Source organism: Anoplopoma fimbria, chromosome 12, assembly GCF_027596085.1.
Source record: "Anoplopoma fimbria isolate UVic2021 breed Golden Eagle Sablefish chromosome 12, Afim_UVic_2022, whole genome shotgun sequence".
Classification (NCBI taxonomy): domain Eukaryota; kingdom Metazoa; phylum Chordata; class Actinopteri; order Perciformes; family Anoplopomatidae; genus Anoplopoma; species Anoplopoma fimbria.
Window position 1 is genome coordinate 12,468,226 of NC_072460.1, and position 21,849 is coordinate 12,490,074.

The following is a 21,849-nucleotide window of genomic DNA, read 5'->3' on the forward strand; positions in this document are numbered from 1 at the left end:
AAAGTTGCTCAGTGACGCATGTAGCAAAAAAAGTTCGACAAAGAATAGAATTCTGATAAAATAACACAGATCTTCAACATCCATTGGGCCCATAGAACAAGTATTTCCTTTAACCCAGCGTCCCAGCCCTCAGTCCAGCCTCATTCTCAGACTCATTCATACGAACTGAGGAAGGAAATTGTCTCTTTTTGGCTATTAGTACATTTTACAACTTTTAGGACCAAATTATTTAAACAAGGGTTACTCAAGTGTTCAAACTGGGAAGTTGATTACCATCAATCAAAATATCTGCTGATTCAGAGACGTCTCACCCAATGTAAGTCTAGTGGAAACAGTCTTTTTGGTCCTAATGGCATCATGTGATGGACTTGGAAGTTTTCATTCCACGCAACTATGTGAAATTTGCCTCAAAGGCTGGCGCTCTTCCTCGGGGCTTGGTTGTGACGTGTGGGTGTGGCAACTGTGGAATTGTTGAAAGGCATTTTTGAAGAGCTGAGCTGAGTTACAAAAAAGGTTCTGTTCTAAGGATTGTAACATATTTTCAGGTGTATACTGATTAATGACGATGGCGGAAAGGAAGAGGGAGCTGGTTCTGTCTGCGGTGGGCTAGTTGCTGCCAGAGGCTCTGCTGGATTCTGAGCTAAAGGAGTTTCTGATGAACCTGCATGATTTTGTCTGATTTCGCTGGAAACAGACCCTGTGGTACCGATGACAAGTATTAAGAATAACTATATAGAAATAGCTAATCTTCTTGCTGATGTTCTTCTTCTTTTCCTATGTAGATCATATAGAGGCATTGGTAGTACATTGAGACTGTTTCATAACTAGTTAAAAGTTCCTCACAGTGCTAAGTAAATCATCAAAGTAAATGATTATATTTTTCAAGTCGCTTGTTCATCATCTGTTTAGTCAGTCAGAGAAGAAATTAGAGATTGTTCCTTGTTATGTTTTCATCACAATCTCACCATTGTTCCCTCCGCTCCTTCTTAATCCTCTTGGGGCTAACCAAACTTACCCTGGTCATTTCCCTCCAACCCAAAAACTCTCTTTCCACTGTCCTCTGTGTCCAAGCTTCAGCAAGATCGCCCTCTCTCTCTCCTCCAGAGCAAGATTGGTCAGTCCCCCACCCTCTCTGCTGCCTTCACTATATCTCTCTCTCTCTCTCTCTCTCTCTCCCTACTTAAATGCTTTTAGCATAAAGAGAGAGAAGAAGGGGAGGGATAGGGGGATGGGAAATCCATGGGGGAGGGGAGCTGAGTACTCACTCTGTTGTCACTGGCTAGAGAGAGAGGTAGAGCGAGAGAGGGAGGGAGGGAGGCAGGGAGAGAGAGGAGTTGTGTCCCATATGTGGAAAAAAAGCAAAGCAGTGTACACACGAGTCTGGTCTGCTCCAGGGATTATCGTAGCGCTTTCAGATCTGATGGAGGACATGCAGGCATGAATAGGTAAGGCTGCCTGTCTTCTCCTCTGCATCCCTGTGTTGATCTGCTGTCACAGCCTGCTGCTCTGCCTGCTGTTTGACTTGGCTCCGCTGGCTGGCTGAAGTTGGAGGACTGGTGCTGAGTGTGTTACAGCAGCTCTCCTCTTTGGCCACTGACCATGAGACATTTCTCTGAGCAAACCAAAAGCTCTCCTCTCAGCCTCCCTCTGAACTGTGCAAGGACAGAGCTGTGTTTGTTTTAAGTTGTGGTTTGCTACTCGTGTGCAGTTAGTTATTCTGGGATGAGTGTTAAAAGTTGACGGTCCGAGCAGAAGGGGCTGTCGTCGGAGGCAGTGTTGTACGTTGAGCTTGTTGGTGTCCGGGGACAGCCGTGTGCTCATTGCGTAATTTCTCTTCCATGTGAAATGGTATATGATTGAATATGAACTAGTAACAGCCTCTCAAGAAAGAGAGTCTCTATGACAATGTAATAATGTATAGAAATAAAAATAAAAATGTTGCATTACCACTGTTTAATATTGTTAAGTTGTTTTATATATTTGAGTTTGTATTTTGCTTTGCTGATACAGTGGCAGTTCATGTTTCGTGATAGATGGACTGTATATTTACAGACACATGAGCATTTTTATATGTTACTAAAAAAATGTTCACAGATTTAAAAAACTGAAAGACCATTTCAGTCATCTCTCTTCTGACGCAGTTTAGCAGCAATGTGGATAAAAAAAAAGCATGCATTGGTTTCCACAGAATTGAGAAAGAACACAAATGGCAGTTATGAAAAAATACTTTTCCAGATTTGTTTAAATCTCCTGGGTTTGCTCAGAGAGGTGCCTCATATCAGAATAAAAAGATGAGGATTAATCTTAATCTTAGGTCTTTAATCTGTGCATGATTAAAATACAACATTTACAACACAAACCATCATAGAGATAGATATTTCATTTTGAAAATGGACAAACCGTTGGTTGAATTTTTTTTATTTTTTTTAACTGCATTATTTAAATTGTCAATACAACTCAAACAGAGGTGTATTCATTTTTTTTGTTGTCAAATTGCAAGGTGAAACTTTACTGTCATGAAAAGAAAAAAATGTTCCTCTGCATTTTGCTTAAGCAGCTCCAAAAGCGTCCGGTCTCCTAAGAATGCAGTCTTTATTGCCCCAGTGCACAGAGCTATGGTATGCATAACTCTTTTTGTGAGGCAGATTTAGAAAGCCCTTTAGAGGCTGAACACTGCTTCACAATCAGCTTAATGCCTGCCCATAATGAATACCCTTCTGTGTGTCAATTTGGCAGACTGTGTGTGTGGATTGTGTTTGTGTTACACTGATAGGGTTCTCAGGTTGGTCAGTAATTCTATCATACTGGGCTGTGTGTTTGTGTGTGTTTAGGTTTGTGTTGCCGTGTGGGCTTGTGTGAAAGAGTCGGTTGACATGTGAGTGTTTGTCCAGACATTGTGCAGCAGCCTGTAACTGCCTCACCTCTCTCTCTCTCACTCTCTCTCTTAGGGCTGTTCTGTTGTCAGTGGGAGCTCATGCTAGTGATGGACTACAGCCGGACGGACGCTAACCTTAGCTGGCTTTCACAAAACAGCATTCCGCCTTACTGAGACCAGCTCCACAGAATGCTGAGTCCTATTGTCCCCTATAGTGAGTACACTACAACCTTCTTTCTCTCTTCCTTACTGCATGTCACATCGGAAAAAAAAACACTTACCTTAGTTGGACTTTGCCTGAATCAATGACTGCCACTGCTAAAAATAAGAGGGAGTACTCTGTGTTCAGTATTTGAAAACATAAGGGAAAAATGCACAGGTAACTGTGAAAATGTGCAAGCCTCATTGCAGAAACCTGACTTTTTCCTTGACGTGCACTGTGGAAATGCTAAACCCCGGGCATCGACCCTGTCTGAATGTTTCATCACCATGCGGAAGACACCAATGGGGACGGAAGAGGGAGAGAGGGAGGTGTGAGGGCTGATGGTTTAAGCAGCAGAAACCCCTCGGTTTTACTAGTGTCAGTTTACCAATACAGCTCAGGACTTAACGCCACACATGCTGCCCAATGCTCTCCCCCCTTTTTTTTCCCGTTCTCTCTTTTCTCCCTTCAATGCTGACCTAATAACCGACTTGTCCAGTTTTGGCCTCCCCCCTTTGCACCCTCCCACCAGGTTTCATTTGAGTCCAGTGCTCTGGCTCTCCAAAACAGCATTGTTTGCCGGCCAGCATGGGGCTGCCTCCGTTGCCTCGGCCTCAAGAGCCCCTTTTTACTTATTATGGGCAGGACAGTTAAAAGAAAAGAAGGAAAAATCTAACAGAATGGTTCAATTAAAAAATATTACTTCATAATTGATGGCAAAAACTTTTAGCATCCCAAAAAATTGATTGTGTTAGGCAAGTGTGGAGGTATGATAAATCATACTGGACAAAACAGCCTGACTAAAGCATCATAAGCCGATGTTTGACCGTAACCATGTCAGTTTGTTAGCTTTTTTTTAATTTCCCCCTTGAAATAGCGAATGTTATTATTCGCCCACTCATAAGATGAGTGAAATTTCAAATTGTTGCCGGCCGAATCAGTAGTTGATCTTACGTGTTGTTACGAAACATGTCCTTTCACAAGAGGCTCTTGATGTTGATGTAATGCCTGTTCTCCCAGAACATGTCTGTTTTTTTCCCCTGTTCATAGCTTTAAATCCAGCTGCTTTGCTCAAATATAACTGATGGACCAATCATTTGCAAGAACATGCATACTTATTTTTCTTCCCATCAAGGCCTGTTTAAGTGGTGGTTCCATCAGCTCCCTGCACCCTGCTAGTCCACACTGACTGAACTCACACTCCCTGCTGCTGAAGAAGACAGCACGTCCAAGAATGTCACAAACTGCTGGTAGAATAGTTAGCATACTTTCAGCGCCTGCACAGGGCTTGTCCTTTATGGGAATCTTCTAGTACACTACGTACCTGCCTTTGTGTGTGGTTTGCTTTTATGTTGTGGATACACAATGATGGTTTTCATCGGCTCTGTCCAGAAACTTCACAAACCTTTATGTACAGACTATCTCTGTTCTGCAGAGCAGCAGTGAGATGGTTGGAAAACAGCCTGCTAGTGTGTGTGTAAGTAGACAGAGTGAACGTATGAGAGCAAACAGCAGTGTGATGTAGTCTCGTTGTGTACTCTCAGAACAGTGACACATAAACACACCTCTGTGCTCGCTGGTGACACTGCAGCTCACTGTCTTTTACTTAAAGCCTGTAGTCATGATTCTGCTGAGTAAAAAAACAACTGTGAGGGACTTTGCATATGTGCCCCACATGCGAAGACTCTCACCTCCATGTTGGAATCCCCTTTGTGGGAATGTTCAGCATTCCCACTTTCCAACGCTATTTCTGACTCCTGCTGTGGGCATTTCTGCCCCTGCACATCGATGGGTCCCAGTGTGTAAATGAACACGTGTGTGACAAATGGTTAGGACAGGTACACCCACAAACATACTTCACTCTTTGACATCAGGACAGCCCCACAAATCCAGTCTCAATGATTTGGATCCAACATTAGGCCATTGTGTGAGTCTCATTCTTCCCTGGCGTGTACGTTCCCTGGCTTCTGTCTCCGGCCAGTCCGGAGGACTTCAAGCTGGGGCAAGCAGCCACGGCCGGACCTGAGAAGAAACCTGAGAGAGATTCCAGGGGCCATGGATACTCCTGGTGGGATTTGGTGCAAAGAATCTGTAATCTGCACTTCAAACACACTCTTAAATCAGTCCCAGGCCGCCAACCCAAGAGTGCCCTAACTCTTGTTGCAGGGGCCCCCGCTGTTGTAGCGATACCTTTTCTTTTAAAACAGCACGCACACACACACACATTCTCACACACACACACACAGAGCAACTACACACCGGAGTCCAAATCTGGCAGTTTTTATAGCTCTCCTCTGACTGACCCCTCTCCCTCTCCTTTCTCTCCCTTGCTCTGTTTTTATGTTTTGTGCAAGTGTCTTTGTGAATGACTTGGCTAAGTCATGGAGTAGTTTGTATAGGGAAAAAAAGGAGTAGATCTCATCCTGGCCCATCCTGAAGGAGGAGGTTGAATGCCTGCGCCAGCATCTATTCCTTTTGTAGGCAGAGTGGTTTGAGTGCTGCAGTGGAGGAGCCTGTGAGGCCCTTCAGTAAACACACAGGCCGCCAAAGTGTGTGTGTGTGTGTGTGTGTGTGTGTGTGTGTGTGTGTGTGTGTGTGTGTGTGTGTGTGTGTGTGTGTGTGTGTGTGTGTGTGTGTGTGTGTGTGTGTGTGTGTGTGTGTGTGTGTGTGTGTGTGTGTGTGTGTGTGAATAAGCGCCGGGATCATTAGTGTAGGGTGTGAATGGGCTCTAATTAGCCCCCAGTGTGTGTGGTTGTGTGTGTGTATATGTCCGTATGTATGTTGTGAATGCGTTTGTGTCAACACGAAAAGAAGGTTAGGGACCCAGGCCCCTGTGAGTCCACTGGCCCTGCGCTCTGTCTCTCTGAGGGTTCATCAGCTCATTAAGGAGACCTCGAAACCCGTTAAGGGCCCAATTATGAAGTGAGGTGGTGAGGCTCATTTGGATGGCAACACTTCACTGGATTCCTGAGGCAGCAGAATCCGAGCTCGACAATGAGACACAACTTCTTTCACACTAGCAGTGCTAATTAGTAGATGACCACGCTTGAGAAATAACATACTTAAATCGTTATGCCAGTAGTTGTTTTGAAGTGCAGTGATCATAAAATGCACTGCCACAGAAAGTAGTGTGGCTGTTGATATATTGAGCTTCCTCTAATTTGTGTGTGCACTAACAGAAATCAACAAATCCAAGAGCTGTCCATGTATTGAGAGTATAAGACGGAAACACAGTGCAGCCAGGGGATTTGGACAGAGGAGGGAATGCAACATGCTCACTGGGAATGGGGGGCGAATAAGGGAGGTGGAGGTACAGAGAATCGGGGCAAGAAGGAGATTGCAAGGAAAAGAACAGAGATTGGGCCAGTGAGACAGATGGAAGGGGTGATTGGTCATCACAGAGCCTTTGGACAGCTGTTCTCTGATATATTAGTGGACACAATGACCTAAAGCCAGCCTGCAGTCACAGAAAATAGGGACCCTGTTTTTCATGAGGGGGGGGTCGTAGGGGGTGGTGGTGGACAAGGTTCTGCCATTTGTGGACGTGCGTTAGAAGGCACGGGGGATGGGGGAGTTGTTTCTAAAATTACGCGCATGAAGTGACGTATCCATCAATTAATCTGGAGGCTTTCTAGTTTTGGAGAGTGCTGAGAAAAGGGCAGTTAAATGAGGGCAGTTAAATGAGCACGCTCTCAGAAGGGAGTTGCTTTTTGCTGCACTATCATTAGCAATTCTAAACACGTTTGTCAATTAATCAATGTTTAACAAATCCCATCAAGTAGTTTGGCTGCTGCTCCCCTCCACCTCCTCTGCAAAACAACTTTTAATGACTCTGAATGTTCGTTTACCGCTAATGAATTTGAGATTCGCCACATGGAAGCTTCTGTTTATTGACTGGTTATGAAGAATAGTATTTTATTACAGACAAGGGCGGTATGGTTTTACTATTATCATAAAAATACTCAGTACAATGTCGCAGACTGTCCTTCTCTTCTAATAAAACCCTATAAGCTGCACACGCTGACAAAAACTATTCTGACATGGCAACATTCCCAAAGGGGGATGAAACAAAAAAAATAGAGTAAGTCAAAGTGTCATTCTGATACATGGAGTACAGATAGCTTTATCCACAGAGAGAGGAAGGTTCAGAGATAGGGGGAGAGAGAGACACACGCAGAGGACATCCCTCAATGCCACTGCAGGAGATGGGCTCCTTCCTCCTGGGATTTGACCGGTGAGGCGTGTTTGGAAAGAGCTGCGTCTGCTCGTGCGCTGGGCAGCAGGTGTGAAAACTACCGACCTGAGCTCCCGCACTCTTCTGTTATTACATCTTTTTAGGGCCATGAAAGAGAGAGCAGATGAGCCAGAGGGAGCGAGAGGCCGAGAGGGAGTGTGGGATTGTGTTTCTTTTGATTGATAGTAGCCCTGTGACTAACCCATAGATTTATAATAATTTTCCCTAGCATTGCCCAGTTATGCCTGTCTGATGAATTATGATCCCTGTTGTCCGTTGTGCACATTACCCCTGTCTTGAGGCGGTTTGGGAAGGGCCTCTAGGACAAAAACTTCATTTAACAGCTTTTTGACAAAACCCCACAAAATATGGTTATTCAGCATCTGTGTTGTTGGAGGTAACAATATACATATTGTACAATATACATATTTCCTCAACATATGTAAGAAATTCATCATAGTTTTTTGGGGGGGTAAAAACTGCAAAAGCCGTTAAAATGTGTTTTTCATACCAAAGTGAGAGAACATCCAGAGACAATTTTCCACTGTCTCAGCCTGCCACAATGTGAATTGTGGCCGGCCTCTCAGATTGGTGTTTTTTATGACAGACCAGGTAGTATGCAGCTGCAGGACGGCAGCAGAATAGTGAGAATGTCCTGCCTGATATTAGTGTCATAAATCACAGTGAACTTGAGAACAGACAACTTAAGGGGCTTTAAGAGTGAACAACAAATCAAGATAACAAAAACTAATAAATAACAGATTCTAAGTGCTTCTACCTTTGCACACAAAACTCAGTTCTTGATTGTACAAAGTTTATTGAATATGTTTGCTTAAATGCACAGAAGTGTTTAAAGATTACTCAAGAAATAAATAATTTCTTCTAACATATTTGTGTCCAGCAAGCAGGAGTTTCACCCTATAACTCATCGATCCGCTTGCGCTTGCCTAATACATAACAACTGATGCAGTGATCACAGCATCAACTTTGTGATTTATCAGCACAAATATAGGGTCTGTCACACGCTGCCCTTCTCTCCACTTTCAGCCTGCCGTTCTCATTTGGTACGGCTCGGCTCTTTGTATTGTAACTGCATTCATTTGAAGCTCACAAAACAATTTGACACTGCCCTCTCTGCAGCTTTCTGTTTCGAAATATTGAAAGAATTTAGTTTTTGGCATGAAGTGAATTCTCTCCATAGTTGAACGAACAGAATAACCCTTTCTCTGTGGAGGTCTTTGGGGTCAGCAGATTTGCTGAGAGCAGAAAGAGCGGTGTTTGGCTGCACAGTTTGTCCTTAAGGACAAACTATGATTTATTTAGTTAGTTATTGTGCAATAATGTGATTACAAAATAAGTAAAGACAAGTCCATGGACACATACCCATCCAGTAGAGATTATGCAAAGCAAGCCAATCCTGCAGTAAATTCTTACCTTTTTTTTGGTGCAATATATTTTGTAATTGTGAAGTTGACCAGCAAAGCAGGTCTGCGTCAGGATAGCTCTTGTTATTCATGTTTTATAAGAGATAAGAAGCAGAGGATGACAGGATTTATAGATCTATGTGCAATCCAAATGCTCTCCCTAATTCGTGCCTGTGCGTGGAGGTGTACGACGGAGTGGAGATGTTGGTAGTTTTCTCTCTGCGGGTGGGGGTAGAGCTCAGCCATGAATAGACCCCTGATTTGATTGATCCACGGCGCTCTTGTTTACAAGCCGCCTCTTCACAATCGGCACAGTTTAATAGCACGCTGTCCCAGAAGGGTTGTTGCATCCGTGTCCGTTTTGTTACTCTGGGCAGGGAAAACAAAAGTGCCAGGAAGGGAGAAGGAGAAAGAAACCTCAGGGGAGCAATGAAACGGCACTGGAGCCCTCCGTATCCAGGCTTGCTGCCAAGATAGCGTTTCAACTCACCCACTAATACACCATTTTTAGGAAATCACAACACAGTCTTGAGTTCTACCAGCCTATATAGGCCAAAAACTGCCTTCGTTTCACCTCATCAACAGGAGATTCAGTGACTTTGTAGATGGCAGATTGGAGCATTTGAGGGCAGAAATCACAAGTGAACCTAACACACTCCCCCTGAGCCATAAGTAGTCTAATTTTGATTTTAGGGCCTCCTCAAAGTAAAGCTGGTTTCTGCTGAAGAGAGCCATGCCACTGTCTTCATCACGCACTCCTACAATAGGATGCAGCTCACACAGGTCCCTCAATAAATCCCTGGCCAACACAAAAGCTGTCAGTGGACTGCTTCTGAATAGATTAATAAGATTTCCATAATTAGACAGGCCCCTGACAATAGGATCCTTTAGGCTTTGTCTCAGAGCCAACTGGATTGTCCGAGCCGCGCACGTCTGCTGGATGGACGTCCACCACAATGGACGCACAGACAGTAAGGCGGTCAGCAGAAGAACATCTGTCCCTCCTGGGGCAGAGAACACACACCCACACACAGTGGGAAGTTTCATGTGCATACACATAAGGTTCTTATCAAGCTCCTTGCAGCCAAGTAAGACCATCGGTCAATAGAAAAGTAAAGTCTCCTCACAAATTTATGTAAACTTCAACCAATTTCTTTTAACCATTTCAACTTAAATGAGAAGTTCAACAGCACAACGAATAAATTATAAAATATGTTAAATACTCTTACAAACTTCTGACTGGATCACAGAGCAGCTTTACTTTTATTGAAAGCAACGAAAGCCTCCAACATTATTATCATTATTATTAAAGAGCAGGATTCTGATTTTAAACATGCTAAGGTCCTTATCCATTCGTAGTAAAAAATATATTTTTTTTATCCATAATCCACCTCTAATATGAGTAAGATTGAGTTTATGGGGGTGTGGCAGGAAAGAGAAATGTAAAAGCATCGGAGCTGAAAATTGAAGGTTGCAACATGACTTCTTCCAGCTGGATTACAAAATTCACAAATTATTTTAGAAATGTATGTTTTCTGTGTTGTTTAGGATCATTTTAAATCTAGCATGGCACCGAAATATATTTAAATTAATCTAATGATTGCACTGCTACCCACAGTATGTCCACATTGTCCTGATTTCCTGCTTCTAATCTTAGCTTTCTTACTGCCCCTCCAGTGAATTAATCTCCATGATTGCTCTGATTTAAGCAGAAGTGTAGATTAGAGTTTGCTCAGTTTATTGTGGAACGCTACTGCTCTAAAAACCGCAATCCAGTCGAGGCCAAGATCTAATTACATGGAAAGGGCTAAACTCTGCTGTGTTCATCAGGGAAGTGAATGGCGGCCTGTCACTCAGCTAACTCACTGTGTACATATAGAAAGAATTATTGAGTATAATGCACTTTTTTAGAAAGTAATTAATCTCAGATTTAACAGTGAATTGGTTCTTCAGTTATGGACAGCTGGTCGTTGGTCAAGGGGGTAGTGTGAGAGAAGTCCATTCTGTATTGCTGCTACTCTGATGATGGAGTGGAAAGCAGTTAGCCTGCCTCACTGAGTCCTCTAATGTCCGCTCCAGTCCGCTTAGAGAGGACGAAGCGCCTGCTGTCCACTCCTTCCCCTCCCTCCTCCCTCCTCCCTCCTCCCTCCTCCATCCCCTACCTCCCCGCTGCAGGTTTTATGAGCTCCCCTGGGCTCTCATCCATCTCTGTCACACACAGGCCCCATTATTGGGGCTGCTTACTGGTTGGGCTGCAGATGGGAAGGGCCTGCAGGACATATATGGTTTCTGCAGCCCGGACAAAGACCTGCGAGTCAGACCACAGAAATATGTGGTCATCTGGGTGTGGACAAGACAATGTCTTCAGCATGTTTGTAAAAAAGGGAACAGAGTGTGAGAATGTTCCTACAACTCTTGCTGTGGTGGGTGTTTGGGTTGACTGAAGCTTAGGGAAGTACTTGAACTGGTTTGGCCATTGGGAACTTAAGGCAGTGGATTTGAATATGAAGGACATGATAATCCAACAGCCATCTGGTCTGCTGGTCTCATCTGACTGAATAAATAACGGGTGTAATCTGAAAACACACATGGGGAGGTTTGGAAAGCGGGTAAAGAAAGAGGGCAAAATTAAGGAGCGAGCTAGAGAGAGCAGCAGCAGGATCGCCGGCTGTGGATATTGAGATTTGATTTAAATGGCAATAAGAAGCCTGGCTCCACACTCGCAGACAGCCATGAATAATGAATCATCGGCCGTCCACTGAAGGAAAGGCAGAGAGGCCAGTAATGACGGCTTTTTGCTCTATTCCTTTTTTACCTCCCTGTCCATGGCTGGAGTAGTCCTCACCTCAGGCTAAATCATGACACTTCAATAATGCCAAGCTATGTATGGAATGTCAAGCTAATACCTCAGCAAGAGGTAGTGCTAGTCTTCATGAAATAGACTATTCTCTAACTGTCCTACTGTGATAAAAAAAAATAAAAATATCAAAATCGAACATACAGGCAAACTTGAGCCTGAGAAGATAAACAGAATAGTGTGCAAACACTGAAATTTAGCAGATGTATTGTATATTTTAGTTGTTAGACCCTCAAACAAATGCATGTTCCACTCATTTCTGATGCAATGCCAGAGGAATGTTTCACTGGAAAATAAGACCTTTGCATTAGGGGACATGAAGGGAAAACAGTTCATGGAACAAAATCTCTTTTTTTCGACTGCCCTCTCTGCTGTTAGCTCAGCGATGTGCTCGGTGCGTAGCAGCCATGATCAATCAGAGCTCAGCCAGTGCTGAAGTCAGCCAGAGGAACAGACATTCCACTTTCCCAATGTTCCATGGGAGACTGTGCTGATGAATAGCACACTATGCTGCAGTTCCAAACCCAACCCCCCTCTTGCTTTCTCTCTTTCTCTTTCTTTCTGTCTTTCTCACTCTCTCCACACCACTGTCCGCACACACACACACACACACACACACACACACACACACACACACACACACACACACACACACACACACACACACACACACACACACACACACACACACACACACACTCTTTCCCTTCTCCCTCCCTCCCTCTGTCCAGCCGGCCACTGGGCCTTTGGAGCTCTGGTGTACGGTGGGTGGGTGGATCGGTGGGTGGTAGGTGGGGGTGCAGGGCGGAGAGAGCAGGCATTCAGAGCAACATGCACGGGGAGATAACAATAGGTCCTCTGGGAGACCTGCATATGTTAGCAGTACAGGGAATAGTAGTGGGATCTTATCGCTACTCCAACATGGGAATCTGCTAAACAACACATCCAACCCACCGATCTGCTTTCAATCTTTTTCTATCTGCAGCTTTCTCCATTCACCTCCCCTTCACCTTTCCTCTCCCTCTCTGGGAAATGTGAGTCACTTCTGCTAGCATGCATGATGGTAACTCGGAAGAAAGGCAATTTCTTTTCACTGGCTGCTTGAAGAAGAGGAGCTCAGACCATGTGTCCCTGTGCACAGGATAGTGGTCATTTACAAATGTTCTGCTCTGCACCGTCTAGTTTGCTAATCTATTTCACACCAAAATGAGACTATTGTTTATACTATTATTTATGGATGAAAATAACATTTTGTCTTGTCTCTGTGAGGAACAAACAGAGGGTACAGATGTTGCAGCATGGTGAACAGATCTTTAACAAAGAAACACAAACTATATTAAAAAAAAAAGTCTCAGCTGTTTCTCAGGTATTGCAGAGTGTGTGTCAAAGCCAGAATAAAAAAAAATTGTATTGTAACATTGAAAGAGCCATTTAACATATTGGCAATTTTGGAACTAAAAGGTTTTACTTTGATAATAATTTCACTTGCCAATCAAAGCAAATGAAGGAAAACACTTTTCTATTTCCAAGTCACACGAAAGAAAGAAATCAATAAAGATGCTAAATTGACCCAGGTGTATTCATATCCATCATCGCAAAGCTGCACAGCTCAGTTTTCTCCCAAAGTTCCTCATTCCTTCACCACCAATATACTATTTTCTGACATAATTGTACTTATGGGAAAATCCTGACCTGGTTCCCCTGTGTGTTTCTTTCTGACAGGCCTGTTAAAGATGCACTGGAACCCAGAGCATGCCCAGCCCCTCACCCAGTGGCCAGAGCAGCACCTGGACGTCTCCTCCACCACCTCCTCTCCGGCCCACAAGTCGGAATTATACGCTCGTGGTCGCAGCGGTTACAACCACGCCTGGGCCAATGATGACATCTCTGCTCTCACAGCCTCCAACCTTTTGAAGCGCTATGCTGAGAAATACTCCGGCGTGCTGGACTCCCCATATGACCGGCCACCTACTGTGGGCGCCTACCCAGAGCCGGGGGCCTTTGGGGGCCTCAATGCCCCAAAGACTGAGCTGGAGCCCTGGCCACTGACGCACAGCACTGATGCCTCCTATTCCCTGGTGCCCCCTGGAGGCCACGACAGCCTCTCAGGTTCAAAGTCCTTAGCCACATCTGCAGGCCCTCCAGGGGTTGGTAGTGTTTCGGGGGTGAACAGTAACCTCTCAGACTCGGGCTACAGTGGCAGCAGCTCCTGCAGTGGCTCCAGTGAGTACCCCTCTAGCTACAATGGCACCTATCTTTCCTCAGGGTACTGTCCCCAACCCGGTGCAGCACTTCCCCCTGCCTCCCTCCACACTCTCCAATCCACCCCCAGCCTAGTGCCCAGCTATAGCCCTACCACGCCTGTCTATAATTACCCCCCTAGCACATACCCTCCCCAGACCAGCCTTGGCCCCAGCTACAGCCACCCCTCTGCAACTTACCTTCCCTCAGGTCTACCAGCCCCTACTCCCGTTCCCTCGAGGCCCACAGTGGTAGGAGGCAGCTACAGTTACCAGACCACCAACCTTGGCACATCTGAGTCTGAAGGGACATTAAAAAGAAAAGCATTTGAGATGAGTATAGAAGAGGACGAGAGCGCAGATGGGTCTCGTTACAGGAAATATAGCTATGAGCCCTTGAAGGCCGGGGGAAACTCACCCTACAGTGTGAATGACAAAACAGAGTGCCGGGGAAGTGGCTTCAGCAGTTCAGGCAGCACAGACCCTCACACCTTCAAGCCCAGTAAGCCCTCCTCCCAGCCCCTGGTGTCTCCTCAATATGGGGCAGCTGGGGAGTACAGCCCTCCGGCCGGCATGACTGGGGAAAATGGCGTGGCAGAGCAGGGCTTCATCCAACAGCAGCAGCAGCACCGCTCCCAGGCCCACAAACGCCCCCAACTGTGTGCTCCAACTGTTGACACTATGAAAAGCCCGGACCCCCGACTGTTGGACCTTGTCAATGGGGAGTTACTGGACTGCAGCCCGGCGCTGGGCTGGGGTGAGCTGGCTGGGCTCACCCATGTCAAGGCTGCTCTGGAGGAGGACCTGCTGTGGCCCGTGTTGAGGCCCAGTCCAGTGATGCGGCCACCAAGAACCCTCCTGCTCTTTGGCCCCCGAGGAGGAGGTAAGACGACGCTGACTCGTTCTTTGGCCTCACAGTTGGGGGCGTCCTTCTACCGGTTGAGCGGAGCCATGCTTGCCTCCAAAGGGAAGGCTGAGGCAGAGCACATCCTGGGGTCTCTTTTGCAGGTGGCAGGGGCACGGCAGCCGTCAGTAGTGCTTCTCAGCCAGGTGGAGGCCATGGAAGAGGAGGGGCTGAGGCAGACACTGCTGACCACTCTGGAGAAAGCCCAGGTGGGGACCACAGGTCTGGTGATTCTTGTGTGTGCCACCGGAAGGCCAGATCTGCTGCAAGATGCTGTTCATCGGAGCTTTGCCAAACGGTATCATGTTGGGCTGCCAGATGTGGGAATGCGCAGGCAGGTGCTGCTGCAGGCGCTGTCGCCCCAGGGCTGCAGCCTGAGCGAGAGGGAGCTGAGTGCTGTGCTGCAGCGCACAGAGGGCTTCTCAGTGTGGGAGCTGCTGCAGCTCTGCCAGCAGGCTCTCTCCTCAGCATCCTCCCCCTCTGGGGCCATGCATGGCCACCACGCACCCTCCAAACCCCCAGCCTTCACAGACTTTGAGAATGCCTTCTGCAAGGTGCGCCCACATACCACCACAAAAGAACTGGACACTTGTATAGAGTGGAGCAAGATGTATAACCACTGAGAAAGCAGCCAGTCACGGTACTTGGACTCTTCGTCTTTGCTTTGACATAGAAAGCCATGGGAATGTTTTCTTGTTGTTCTGTAATTACAGATTATGCAGCCAAAAGAGCCAGAGAAGCTCAACGATACGGGAGAGCTGACAAAGTTGTTTTATTGGCAGAAGCAGGCCATGGTGTGCTGTTTTTGTTTTCGTATGAATATCCACAATATATAATTTTTCCCAAAGAACCTAAAGATGAATAGGCCTTGTTGAGTTGGGTAGTGTATTAGTCTTTTGGCCAATGGGAAAATCAGATTATATACTATTTGGGTACTCTCAGAGATCCTGATTAGCCTTGGTCCGGGACAAAATCAATTATTTGTTGCTAGGTGACGTGGTCCAAGATTATGGATAATCAGGGTTTGGAAAATCCCTCCTTTGACTGCTACTCTCAGGATCCTATTTATTGCCAGTCCACTTCCATGTTATCTTAATGTTGATTTAGTCCTTGGGTTGTCACTAAATATTCAGGAAGAAGGGCTTGGGATCAGACAGAGAGATTTCAGTAAACCACAGTATTTGACCAAAAATATGTCAAACCAAATGCAATAGCGGTGTTGCTCTATTTCTCAAAAATCGAAAATAAATAAATAAATATTTCTCAAATCCGAACATGCTGCTTCCCGAGAGTTGAGTTGTTCAAGTAATACCTTGCAGTCACTCCACATTTGTGGTCGTAGAAATACTTTCCACAGACTTTTATTCAAGTCGCCAACAGTACTACATTTCAGTGACATCATAACTTTCACATAAATATGTTCTTGATCTCACATTCCTCATCATCTGCAGTTTTCCTGAGAATCTCACTTACAGAACAAAAATGTGTACGTACAGCGTGTCTGTTTTCTCTTTCACTTACTTCTTTTTGTTTTCTTAGTATGTAGTCTTTTTTGAAATGCTCAGGAAGAATTTCTTTACCTCAAAAAATATGAAATAAAGAATGTATGTAATCTTAGGGTCTTAGTAGAGAGTGACGTGGAGCAAGAAAAAAGGAGCGAGGAGAAACCTGACAGTCTTGTAATACCCACTACCGCTGGGCTTTTACCTCGGGAGAGAAACTTGAATATGCTACAAAGAGTAACATTGAATGTAATTCAGGTATTTCAAAGGATATTTGATGCCATAAATCCATGTATTATTATATATGAATATATAAATATGTTTTCTTTTCTGTTCTTTAACCCTTTATTTTTATTGTAGTTTATGGTGGAGTGATGATTGTCTTCAAGAAATGCTATGTAGAATGCAAAAAGAATATTCCTTTTTTTTGTTGGACAAACTGTTCACTGCTTATCCCCGTATTGTTTAGTGTTTACATATCCTGTATATGCATGTCTGCTGTGAATAGTTTTACAGCTGCAAAATACCATTTATGAATGTAAATACAAGGCACACAATCATACATGCGCACTCACAGTGAACATCTGAGCACAATAAGAAAACAAACAAAACACAGATGATCAAAATCAGCTTTAAGATTAAGTCTATTTGTACCTTTCAGCAAAACCCAAAGTCTAATATTTCACGCTTTATGTGTACATTTTGTGGATGAGCCCAACATGTAGACAATCCACACAAGTCTCTCCTTTTCCACCAGTCCGACAGTTTTGTCTTAACAAGCTGGAAAACGGCGGTCACTGGAATGCTGGTACAGAGGGTTCATGTTAGTCTGTTGCTTTGGGTCCTGAGGAGGTTTACACACAGTGATGTCATATTTCCCACTGCCCTTTCCTCCCTCTGTCTCTCCCTCCCTCCCTCCCTCCCTCCCTCATCATTATTTTTCTCTTTTTCTCTCTCCCTAGTGCAATCTCATTAGATTGGATTGCCCCCTGGCCACGAGCCCCAGTGGCCATGTGGCGTTGCATCCCCCCCCCCACCACCACCACCTCCCCCTTCTCCCTCCCCTTCCCTTATACCGATTCCTCTGGAGTGGAAGTGGTCTGATTGATGTCCAGCAACCCTATATCACAGTGCAGCCGTCCCTCTCCAGCTGGTGGCTTCAGTCATGCCATACAGCAAGATCAATTAGAATGACTCCCACTGTGCATACTGATCACAGTCTCAGAAACAGAAAACACATTTACAACTTACAGAACAACCCCTGCCTCAAGCGGCAAAGTCAAGATAATGCTAGCGATTATTCAGATGTAATCAAATGATAATGATGACCTAAAGGTACAGGTAGCTAACGTTTTGATGTTTGTTATGCCCACTACTCCAGACAGTTTGTCCAATAAAACAAGCTTTTATTTTTTACATGTTTTGATCCGTTCTGGCGGTAACTTTGTTCTTGGTTATTGTACATTTTCTGTAACCATTTCTACCTCATTTTTGCAGCATATTGTACATGAAAGTATTTATTTCATGTCTTTTTTGATGTATGTTTTAGACATGATGATAATGTTCTTGAACTGTAATGGTCTACCTCAGAAAAGACTGTATTTTAAGAGAAGAGTATCACACAATATTAAACAGAATTTGTCCATATTGCATTGCGGTTATTTCTTTTTTTTGTTTTTCCCCCTATTCAGCAGTTGAGGGACTCCAATTGACCAGAGTGCAGAAATGACATGATGGTGGTCCATCTGTATGTATCTGTAGCCTGGCTTGACCCCGATGTTAAGGTCAACACAGTTACTTAAACTGATTGCTAAATCGTTTCACGTAGAAACACACAAGACGGTGTGCTGTTGTGAGATTTGGAACAAACATTTTTACAATTGAGGCCATGTGTTGTGAGTATCTTATCTGTGTGGGAGTGAAACATTAGAACGAAAGCCGTGCATGTGTTTTTTGTGTGCCTACATGCACATAAGTTTACCGGCCTGCTGGTGCGTGTCTTTATGTGTGTTGCGGCGTCCAGAACAGCAACAGAAGCAGTGCTAGCACACCCCTGAGGCTTCAGGCCCAGCGCCAGAGCACAGAGGTCCTTCATCCCTGTCACTGTCTGTAAACAACTGCTCGTCCCAGCGGCCCGCCCTCTGCTATTTCTGGCCTTTCCTGACATCTTTCAAAGACTCAAAACCAACTAAGAGTAGAAGTAAATCTGAGAAACTCTGATCCAAGAAGTGAAAGTTAGTCGAGGCATGAAACAGGATCCCTGGTTACGGATAGTGGTGTCAGAGCTGAGTTTGAAACATCTGCGACTGAATCCCAGTAGAACAGTAATGCTGCTGGAGTTGATGACAGAGTAATTAATAGTCTAATAATGATGCATAGCTCTGTTATAAGCACAACCTTGTGCTGAGGCCGCCCTTCATCCTCTGATGAAGGATAATTGTTTCTGCAGCTGTTTAAAAATTATTTCCTACCTTTTCTTGTCACAAACTCAAAAACATAATCCACAGAACAAAATAACCTTGCAATGGTAAAATAAACCATGTTATTATGTGATAATATTATATGAGGTGAAGCATATTTACACCTTCCATACTGACTTCACACTACAGGTATGAAACGTTTTGACAAATAAAAGTTCAAGCATTGAATATTCCGACTGGAGTTTTTCATGTTATTGTACTTGCAACAATCACAAAGTTGTAAAGGCTTTACCTCCACATGGTGGTATTGCTGTGAGACAATTTGCGATGATTGAACAAAGACACTGTCCACACTACCTCCTGCCTTGTAAATACTTCCACAGTCTGTGAGTCACTTTCCTTCCAGTAACCAAGTGTTCCAACTGAACACCAGTTTGTCCTTTTTGTCCTGAGTGATTCCTGTCCTGCAGGAAGTCAATCATTTTCTTCTCCCTGCTAATTGGAGGTAATTAGGCGAGCAGAGTTTGTAATTGGATAGTAAAATATGCTAATGAGCTGCTGTCCTATTTACTCATATTATGGCAATGAATAGCAGGACACAGCGCTCCTCCCTGTGATACAGCTCTAATAAAAACTGATGGTGTAAGTAAATCTCACAATAATGAAAATACATTATAATGATCAGAATAATTAGCTGCATATAGTTGAGTTTATTAGATAGTAAAGATTAGAAGAACAATTTGCATTATAGCACATAGATAATTTGATGATGTCAAAGGTGTAATTGTAATAGAAACCAAAGCTTTTAGTCACTACATTGTAGTCATGGATGCATTAATGATTATTTTGTTGGTTTAATGTTTATGTATTTCTTTGTGATGATTGTGATATAATCCCCCCCCCCCCCCCCCCAAACACTCCACTTAAATGTCTTTTTTTACAGTTTTCATGTTATACAGTTATTTATGGTAACAACCTTCATAAAAAGAGGTCATTTTCTGAATCTCATTTCACATAGACACAGTCCTCATCGCTACCATTGCTGTGCTGCTGGTCTTCCATTGTCCGGGCCTTGATACTGACAAGGTTGACATCAGAGGAGAGCTCTGACACCGGGTGAGTTAGGACTGCCAGCTGTTAGCAATCAAGTCTATTTTGAAGTCAGGGACACATGGACCCCCAGGGCCAAAGCAGCAACTAGCCCAACCCCTCGCCCCCCCCCCAACCCAGCGTCCAACCTCCGAGCCCCCTGGTCCCACAGATAGCCAGCACAGCTGTATTGGTTCCAGATGTTGGAAAGCTGCAGTAAGGGCCCTTTACCTAAGAGGACCCCAAAAAATGATGGCAGAACTGCACAGAGACTGATAATGCAGAAAAAACAGTAACATAAACAATGATGTAAAGAATATGTTTCAACACCAAACCTGCAGACAGCAGACAGATAAAAAGCTTTAACAAGCCTTAAAAATATTTCATTGAAAGGTTTTACATAAATTCTCAAACTCTCGCCCTTGACAGAGGTGGTGCTGCATATTGTTGCAGAGAAAGCACTACCACTGCAGACTGCTTCTAGAGACTGGGATTAATGTCATTTCACATTTGATATTGGCTGTTTCTCATCACAAATATTGACCTGAATACTGAAGAGTCTAATCCTAATGGCAACAAGTCCATCAGCTCTGCAACATTTGGCAGTTTTGTACAGAGCAGCAAGACCTAATAACAATCAGAGGAAGTCTGCAGCTCCAAAGCAGACGATTAAACTAATCTGAAACCTGGATCAAGTGAGGAATGAACGGCACAATGGAAACTGCTCAAATTGTTCGAAAGGAAACGGTCAAATCTTTGCAGCTGCATTGTTTCTGTGTTGGACAGGTCAATCAAAACTCTGAGGAAATTGGGTTTGACAGATGGAATGTCCTGGTGAAATATCTTGGCCTGCCCCCTGTCACATGACTCAAATGTGATCACTGAATAAATAAATAGTAAATAGGTATAAAGGACAACAAGTGAAACAGAAGGGTCATTGTGAGAACAACGGGCAAATCAGATCTTTATAGAAGCAGATGAAGGAGTTAACGATAAACTCTTCATGTTTGGTAGTTTTCTAGTCTGCAGAAGATCATGTGTGATCTTGCCATGATGGCACCTAATTCCAAGCAGACAATTCAACAAATTCATGATGAGGCAGATTTAATGCAGGTCTATACCGCCCTCGTGTGGCCAGTCCAAGGTAAACCTGATTAACCTGATTGTGCCATGAATCCATTAGACCCCAACAGATAAGGCCACGATTAGATGACTTTTTGTGGCATTCATTTTGTAGGAAAATTCAGCAAAATGTAATGATTTAGCCAAAGTTACACTTAACTATTAAAGAGCATACGGTATTAAATCCAGCTAATGGGATTTTAAAATTACCAAGTGCAATATCACAATGAAACAAAACAAGTTATCATAATGTATATCAAAAAAGTCATAGTATGATTTGTCAAAAAAAGTCAGAAAGATCTCAGTATAGTGTGCCGAAAAAAGTAATAAGCATGTTATATAGTATAGTATAGCAAAAAAGGAGTGAAAAAGTCAAAGTTTCGTATTTTTTAAAAGTCATAGTATAGTTTGTTGGAAAATGTCATTAAAAAAATTCATTGTTCAGTATATAAAAAAAAAAGTCATAGTATATTATGTCGAAAAAGTAATAAAAAAATCATAGTATAGTGTGTAAAAAAATAATAATGATAAGTCATGGTATAGAATAGCGAAAAAAATCACAAAAATGTCATTTTATTCGATGTCGCAAAAATATCATCAAGAAATCCTAGTAAAATATCAAATCTGGAAAAAGTCATAGTAAAGTATGTCAAAGAAAAGTAAGGAATGGTCCTAGTATGATATGTCGGGTAAAAAAAAAGTATGTCAAAAAATATATTATAGAATGTCATAAAAAGTCATATTATGACATGTCAAAAAAAAATCATGAAAAGTTATTGAATAGCATGTTGTAAAAATGATGAAAAACTAAAAGTATATAACAGCGAAAAGAAAAGTCATAGTATAGTATGTTGAAAAAAGTCATCAAAAAGTCATAGTAAAGTATGTTGAACAAATAATTAAAAAATTCAAAAGTATATTATATCCATAAAGTTCATAGTATAGTATGTCGAAAAACGTCATGAAAACGTTCTAGCACA

At 43.6% G+C, this 21,849-nt stretch overlaps 1 protein-coding gene across 3 annotated transcripts in view; it reads left to right on the forward strand.

The window, feature by feature from the left end:
* Positions 1-15,377, forward strand: part of fignl2 (fidgetin like 2) — a 45,711-nt gene extending 30,334 nt beyond the window's left edge. For 2 of the 3 annotated variants that reach the window (XM_054609668.1, XM_054609667.1), the window contains 2 exons: positions 2,949-3,089; positions 13,315-15,377. In XM_054609668.1, coding sequence (XP_054465643.1) covers positions 3,065-3,089; positions 13,315-15,359 — 2,070 coding nt within the window. In that variant the 5' untranslated portion in view covers positions 2,949-3,064 and the 3' untranslated portion in view covers positions 15,360-15,377. Of the gene's footprint in view, positions 1-1,356; positions 1,446-2,948; positions 3,090-13,314 lie in introns of those variants that run through there. The other variant, XM_054609669.1, reaches the window with a different exon arrangement.
* Positions 15,378-21,849: the final 6,472 nt, after the last annotated feature.